Here is an 8,589-nt window from a genome sequence, read left to right on the forward strand (position 1 = left end):
TTTAGGTTAAAAAGAATTGGCAAAACAACTAGTGATGAAACTAGACATCAACTAAATGCCGAAACGCTATCGGCATTTGGTTGGTGTCTAGTTTTATAATATATTGGGTTTAGCAATGTTGTTTATATACAACTAGTGATGTTCAATTTAGTCTTTCAGTCCTAATTACCTATCCATTAACTTTTTCTCATGCATCTTTTTTAAAAGATCTGCTTAAGATTAATTTTTAATAATGATCCAAATGAAAAACTCAGCATTTTATGCAAGAGAATGTAAGTTGGTACAACTGAGAACTTCATGCAGTGAAGGAGGAGAGATGAGTCCAAACATTTCATTAAAAGAAAAATAAATTATTCACATATTTAAAAATTTAGTTGCAAAGTAAAGTAATAAAACTTTAGGTTTAAAAAGTAAAAAGATGGTATCTTTTATTTCTCCTCTTGTAGTATTTTAATGATCTTTTCATGGCAGGCAACACAATGTTGACCATCACTCGACTTGAGTGACATCAAACTGAGTCAACCTTATTCTTTCTTGTCAATGTGCTGGCACAGCATAGTTGTCCCCACCTCACAACCTAGTATATTTCTTTTGTGTGTTTGTATGTTTTATGTAATTAGTAGACACAAGTAATAAATATCTGGAATTCATTCAGAAAATACACTATTATTTGATTTGTTTTTCTACTATGGCAATGATAGTGCAATACATGCAGATGAGAACAGATTAAAAAGTGTACACAATCTCATCCAAGCATGTACTTGCCACCACAATGCCTCTGTGACCGTCGGCCATATTGTATATATATATTTTATTGTATATAGTTGTAATCCTATCTTATTTTTGCCATTTCCTCCTTCCTTTGTCTATTCTTTCTTAAACTTTCCATGACCGTTATCGCCGTGGGGCTGGATTAGCAGTTCTGAGAATCGGTAGGGACAATAGCAGGTAGTGTGGCCTGGGGAAAAAGTGGCTAAGAGAGGGGTCACTTTTCGACTAGATACAAAGAGAGACGGATGGCAAAAGCGAGGCTCGATCGTGATTTCCGAGAGAGGAAAGAAGTGCGATAGTCGAGTGAAGAGCCGAAATATAGAGACCGGCATATTGGAGAACCCCGATAATTGAGAGAAGAAAGGATAGTGAAGAAAGCCACTATCGTCGGATCAAAGTATCAATACATATCTGCCGAAAAAGAGAAAACCCCGGGTGAATCATCCCTTCATTTCTTCTGCCTTTCTGCTGCCCTATCTTTCTTATCTTTCCTTAATATTAAGTTAGATTTAAGCTAGATTTAAGTTAGGTTAGTCACGCGTTTACGAGGGACCGATTGTTACGCGCTTAAAAATTAACACACCTTGAATTGTAAATCAGTTGGGATTCCTTAACAACAAGAACCTTATTTGTTCTAAGTGGAATAAAGGAACATTGTTTATTATTGTAGTCGTTGCAGTGTCCTTTTCTGTACGTTTCATTCGCGGGCCGTACTGCCACACTCTTATAGAACACCACACCTCAATCTGTTATCAAATCAGTTCAAATTATCCTTCAAGCAAAAACAAAATAATCTCTGTTCAAACAACTTTTCATTTTTTCCTATTAAATGTATTTCCTGATTAGTGTGAATTTAATCAATATAATAATTTTCTGGAATGCATTAACCATACTAACCTGGCTTTTCCTGTAATCATTATTTTGTAAACAGTATTACATGTTAGCATATCAAATATTGCTTCATGGTATTCTGGTTCCATATTATCTGTTATTCAGGTAGCCAACTATTTAAATTTACTATGAAGAAATATTTTCATCCTGCTTTAGGACAACTTCAGCTTCCTCACAAATACAAGTCACTGTTCAAACCAAATTTGAAATTTCAAACTGTTTTTGAGAATTGAACGATATTTAAAATGACACATTTTCATTCTAATTTGTAAAAATAAACCAAACTCATGCACAGTATTAACCTTGCTTCCCAGATCAATTGAAAGTATTAATTTTTCACTCTTTTTCTTATATAAAACTACCTCCTTCACTCTTCAGTCCTGTAAGCATTCAATTATATTTTCCTAATTTCTTGATTCCAGTACTCCCATCCATCTGGTCCATCCATCCAGTTTTATTGCATATTAATGATGTTAAGATGATTTTAAAAAAGCACCTTAACATCATTCTCAGCAGGACACAATAAAACTGTTTTTGAAAGTTCAAATTTGGTTTGAACAGTGACTTACTCATGAAAAAGCTAAAGCTGTCCTAAAGTAGAATCACTTCCTGAAGTAGATCACTTATTTATAAAATTCATTTTACCAAGTGTTGGGTGTTGCATAGTTCTTGTAATCATTTTTATTATTTTCTTTTTATTCATTTTTCTTGTGATTTTATGGTGAATATGTTTGTTTTTTTGGGGAGTCCAATAACTATGTTATGGCATTGCCTGCAATTTAGACATTTAAAAAGAAGTGGTCCAAAATTTCATGTTTTACTATTATTTCACAATTACAATAAAATACAAGAACGTAATCAGTAAAAAAATATCTTTTTTACTAACCATTTATGACAATTTACGATGTTTCAAAACATTTAAGCTAAATACACATTCTATGTTTTGAAATTTAGCATAAATTCAGTTGATTTTGTTGGAATTCAAATCTTGTCATCACCAGGTGGCATTGTAGAATCCCTTTCCTTAATACAGACTGTTTCCACATGTTGCTAAATTCAGCAGTGCTGAAGCAGAAGCTGCATGCATCCAAGTAATAATTTTACAACAAATGCTACAGTGATGACAAAACAACACGGTGTCTGTCCAGTTAACTTTGTTGTACAGTGAAATTATAACTATTTAATGTTAATAGATGTAAATGTGGTCTTTTTTCCAATGTTCCTTGATGAAAGATAATGAATTTAACTAGAATGCAAAAGTATTTTAATGCTCAATTAAGCTCAACAAGAGTAAATACATCAAACAAGTGTTTAAATTCTTATGTATTTATTTTTTATTTAACAGATTGATAATTCTTGATTATAATGTTACTTTTCAATCTTTGAGTCCATCTATGAGCACAGCCACTTTGATAAAGCAAAAGAAAACCTTCCGAGGCTGCTGTAAGTTATACTCTCAAACCAGACATTCGCTTTACATTCAGTGTAACAGTGATCTTATTAGCAACAATTTTGCTTTAAGATTCCTGCAGCATCTTCAGCACTGATGAATTTAGCAACAATTCAATTGTCTTAAATCAGTGGTGTGCAAACTACTTTCATTTCCGACCCCCATTTTGTGTAAAATTTTGTCGCAACCTCTGGATAGATAGTAAACGTTTTTTTTAACACATTAACTGCCATCCAACGTGCTGGCGGTCATACTAATTAGGGCCATACAGAGCCATCCGACCACCCAATGTCACCATAACCTATGTAGTTTCACTATGACCGCCGGCCGTCGAACCACTTCATGAAACCATACGACAGCTGGCAGTCAGAGCCAACTTTATAGATGTGTGCAAAAGGCCACCACTAGGATGTAAAACAATGTCTTACAAAGCCAGGATAATTTAACCTTGAGTGAAACTACATTGGTTATAGTGACGTCGGCAGTCGGATGGCTCTGTACGGCTCTAATTAGTACGACCACCAACGTGTTGAATGGCAGTTAACATGTTAATCATCAACGTAGTTAAAGTGAAATTCTTTCTGGGATTTGCACTTATGTTTCTGCCTTATTAAAGGTCTGAATAAAACACATAATTTTACAAAACAATGGTTTTATTTATGCATATAGGTATAAATATTTATTTAATGAAAAATACTTTTAAAAAACTTTACATCATAACAATTCAATGTGAGGTATGCACTTGCTCATGATTGCTTCTATGTTTGGATCTGTATTGGAAATTGCAAGCCATAAGTCATTCTCTGTATTAGGTACTAATACAGACAATTGTTTTCATAAAAAAATATAGTTCTATTTTTATAAATAATATAATTCCATTTCACTATTTTACTGGTACCTGATACTTGTTGAAGAAAGAGCCCTATGTTTTTTATTGTCAAATAAATTTCTTTGAATTTGGAAACCCTGAAAAATTTTCCGCACACCACTATTTTAGATTACTATTACAGCTTGGTGTGTATCTGTGAATGTTGGGAAAGAAGATCTGTGTACATTCTATGTCTTTGCAGACATTTAATAAATCTGCATACACAATCTATATAAATAAAAATGAACATGTTCGTTTGTTCTTAATAGCTAATCTCCATAAGTTCTTCACCGATTGCTTTGAAATTTTGACACAACATTGCATCTGAATACGCGTGTGTTTTTATATAATATAGATGTCGAAATTCCCTTTCCCCCCGCAGTGGAGAGAGACAGGATTAAGGCTTACCATAAAGAACTGAGCTTCTATTATACTATTTTAGATGCGGTTTTTTGCATTTTTGACCGAGTTTTAATAGGGTATGTCAAGAGAATGTACACTAAGAAGGGATTTTTCGAAATTCCCTCCATGGGGGAAGTGTTATACATTTATAATAGATACATTTTGAGCCACAGCAATGCATGGCAGGTACTGCTAGTAATTAATAAATTGCTTACTTAAAGTAGCAATATTCATTTTTAGTTTACAGGACTAGAGAACTAGTTTTTTCTTTCCTTCAAAATGCCACTCAATACCTAACAGAAAATATCTTATAATTCTTTCTAATCTATATGTATACTGTAGTTTATTAACAATTGAATATATTTTACCATTATAAATCAATAAGATTATAATCTGATTCTATAAAAAGTCTTTTGAAATAGAATTAATTCAAAAACGAATCAAAACTGATAAAAAAATATTTTACATTTAATAAATCTATATTAGTAAATAAAAATAATCACAACCTTAACACAACTTATATTGAATATTCTAATAAATATTCAATTTAAATTGAATATTTATTAGAAATATTACATTATAGATATTAGATAATATAATATCTATATATAATTTGCATAATATATAATAATAATAAAATATTATTATACTCCAAAACCAGAATTAAAATTGACATTTCTATTTTAAAGGTCAAAAAATAATTTTAAATTGAATTTGTAATTTATTTGAAAATTCATATTTGGTTTTAATTTGTTTGTTTAGTTCTGCATTATATGTATTATACCTGAAAATGTTACAAACAGCACTTTTACTAACATCTTCATCTGTTTGTAACAGATGAAAAGATAAATGTTAGTATAAGTACTATTTTGGGTTAATTTATGCTGGTTTTAGATGTGTGTCTGTGTTTACAAAATATAATAATTTATTAAGCTAAATATAGTACATGTTGGTGAAATGGTTTTATTAATTTTAAAATATCATTTAACTTACTTTAAATTACTTTGAAAGATATTACTTGATGTTGTTTTTATACTTAAAGAGCCAAGACTTTTGTTGACTGAATGAAGTTCAGAAAATGATGACGATAGCTTAGGATGAGGAATGCCACTGTAAGATTCTAATATATGATTCTTTGTGTCTACAAGAAAGGTTTTAGCTTTTTTTTCATCTTTTGAATTCATTTTTAGGAACTTCAGAAAATAATTTATCTGAAAATATATATTCAATAAAACAATTTATATAAATAATAATGAAAATACAATAATTACAGTTGCTTAAATTATATGAAAATAATTGACAAGAATGGGGGAAACGATTAAATATTAATTTTCATAACTAATCACAAATGTCAAGTTGATAGTTTGTGGCTGTGAATGAATTTTGTAATTTAATTGAGAAATAAACATGTAAGGAGACCGAATTTTTAAAAGTGAAAAACTTTTTTTTACTTTTTTCCATTGAAAAAAGCTATCATTTATTTCATTTGAAAAACATGAATGAAATCCTAGCTAATAACTATATTGATTTCATAAGTCCATTTATCGATGTCTCTCTGCATTACATCATTGAACTTGTGGCTTGGTTGAGCCTTGTTTTTCTTTGTTTCTCTTTCTTCCATCATTTTTCTTTCAAAAACTTCATTTCCGACCTTTGTTCTCTTGACCTCACCATGATTGGTCGATTCAATGGTCCAATGGATCTCTGGGAAAAAAGGAGTCACACCGGATTAGTCAAAGCGGACTGGCACAAGAGGAGAGGGAGAGGAAAGCAGAAAAAATCGTCACCTTTTAGAGAGAAGAGCTGGGAAGGAGAAGACCTAGATGTCAGTGAGTACGAAAAGAAGACCCCTCTAGAATAACGGACTCAAGGTTTATTTTTGTCAGTCACCCCTTTTGACCCTTCTCTTTTTCTATCAAAAATCAAATCTTCTAATTCTTATCAACCCCATCTTGATATAGGGCCTTTATTTTGTAAATTTAGTAAAGTTATAGTTAAGCTAGATATAAGTTAGAATAAGTCCTTTGTTTTGTCAGCATGTGGGGATCAATCGGTAATATTGTTACAGGTGGTCCCAAGTATCTTTGTACTTTCCTAGTTCATAAGTGTGTACAATTGAAACTATCAGTAATAACTGTAAATAATAAACTTTTAATTTTATCAACGCCGAGCAATTCTTCGGACTCTGTTATTTGCTCTCAGCTACAAACTGAATTTGTACAGAATTATTCAATATTTTTAATGCTTCTGGATTCTGAAAATGTAGGAGTGAAAAATTATTTTAAAAAATTTTATTTTTAAAATTAGTATCAAAATATCTGACTATTGAAGACAATGGATGGTAGCTATCTCAATCAAAAAATATATTTAAAAAAATCGATACTGGTGTTTAAAGCTTTAAATATTCCAATATGTTGACTTATAACTTATTATTCAAAAGTTTATTCTAATAAAATATTAGCAGTTTTCAATTCAAAATTATAATAAAAACTATAAGCATTATAAAGTAAGTCAAATATTATCAGTATTCAGATTCTTATTTGAGGAAAATATGTCTTTAATACTGTTAGAAAACATTTTCAAATAATGTTGTATTTAATGAAAACAAACAAAAATAAAACTGTATATTTTTCTAAGCATAAAGAAATTTTTTTTTATGATGATTATGTACTCAGTGAATTTTTTTCAGTATGAACTACAGAATCCAATTATCTGAGCCTGATTAACCAAGGTTCAACATTATCTGAAAAAACCTGTTAAGTGAATACATTACTTTTCTTATAATTTATAAAAACTTTGCTATGAATGCACCAAACATAAATACTGTAGTACTTTTAACCTTGACAGTATAGAATGAGTGGCTGATTCTGAAGTGACTTTTTTAAACCCTTTCTGCTTTGGGGGCACTAAGGAGGCCTTTTTTCCATGCTTGTCATGGATTTGGCTAGGCCCACAATGAGGACAGCTGCATGATGAGGTACAGAGCCTGACATATCTGGAACAAACCATCCATAAAAAATGATGTGGGGCAACTGTAGAACATTGCAAAGGAAATAACTGCTATAAAAACAAAAACTAAAAGAATTTTTTAAAGAAAATTTAAAATGATAACATGTTTTACAAAATGATTTGTTTCTGTTACCTTTTATCATTTAACTTCAATCCAAGATAAATTATTCATATTAAAACATGTAACTACAATAATTAAATCTACCCAAACTGGTAATATAAACACAACACCAAAATGTTCAATATACAACACTATAACGATGCACATGTTTATTCTTAAAACTACTGTACATATTAGCTGTGTAATGAATGATGCAAAAATTGTTCTTATGTATGATTCAATTCACTAAGGTATAAAAAAGGGCTTAAAAGTAATACCATATAAATCTTCTATATTCATAATTTTTAATTCAAAATGGCTATGGCTGCACATATTTTCACTTATCTGTCCACATTACCTCAGATAACTGACATTTCACCATACTTAAATTTTTATTATAGACTTCAATAGTGCTATTCTCATTTAAATCAGAGAGAAATAAAATACACACTTACCAGCAATACTTTTTACAATCCAGGATAAAAATATTTTTAGTCAAGGCAAATATTTTTGGAATTTAGCATTTCAGTCTCAGATCCTGACTAAAAATATGTTCATCCTGGCTTCAAAAAAAGTATAATATTAAGTATTTGTTTTATTGTACTATTTGTTTTCAATTTATAGTTTTAAATATTGATTTTTGTTTATACAAAGTATTTTTTCATATAATTTAAAAAATATTAAAAGACAGAAAATTTATTCTCTTTGATTTACAGTGATTGCTTTTATAAATTGCTAAACTTTATGTCCTCCAATGATGATACTGGAAAATAATCATCATCATTTTTACATTTATACAATAATTTACCACATCTTTATTTACTCTTTTTGAAATGAAAAATCACTAATAAAAATTTTTTTCAGAAGTCTTAATGATATCAGAGAATATTCACAGTGCAAGGAAATGAAGAAAAATTTATTTCTTTCAAAAGGTGATGAATTTAATTTACAAAGATAAACTGGATGACAAAACTCTGAAAACACTAAGTTTTTGGTAATATATTATTATTAAATCAGAAGAAAACAAAACTATAAAATACTATAAAGTTATAAATAAATAAATATCCAAAAGATTATGCAAAGAAAATATGAAATTAT

General features: G+C 29.9%; 1 protein-coding gene across 1 annotated transcript in view; it reads right to left on the reverse strand.

The window, feature by feature from the left end:
- LOC136989023 (telomerase protein component 1-like) overlaps window positions 1–5,659 on the reverse strand; it is a 241,123-nt gene extending 235,464 nt beyond the window's left edge. The window contains exon 1 of the mRNA XM_067287049.1: window positions 5,376–5,659. Within this exon, the coding sequence (XP_067143150.1) occupies window positions 5,376–5,566 (191 nt within the window). The 5' untranslated portion in view covers window positions 5,567–5,659. The remainder of the gene's footprint in view (window positions 1–5,375) is intronic.
- Between the last annotated feature and the right edge of the window lie 2,930 nt (window positions 5,660–8,589).

Source organism: Centruroides vittatus, unplaced genomic scaffold, assembly GCF_030686945.1.
Source record: "Centruroides vittatus isolate TY-2023 unplaced genomic scaffold, ASM3068694v2 scaffold_435, whole genome shotgun sequence".
NCBI lineage: Eukaryota > Metazoa > Arthropoda > Arachnida > Scorpiones > Buthidae > Centruroides > Centruroides vittatus.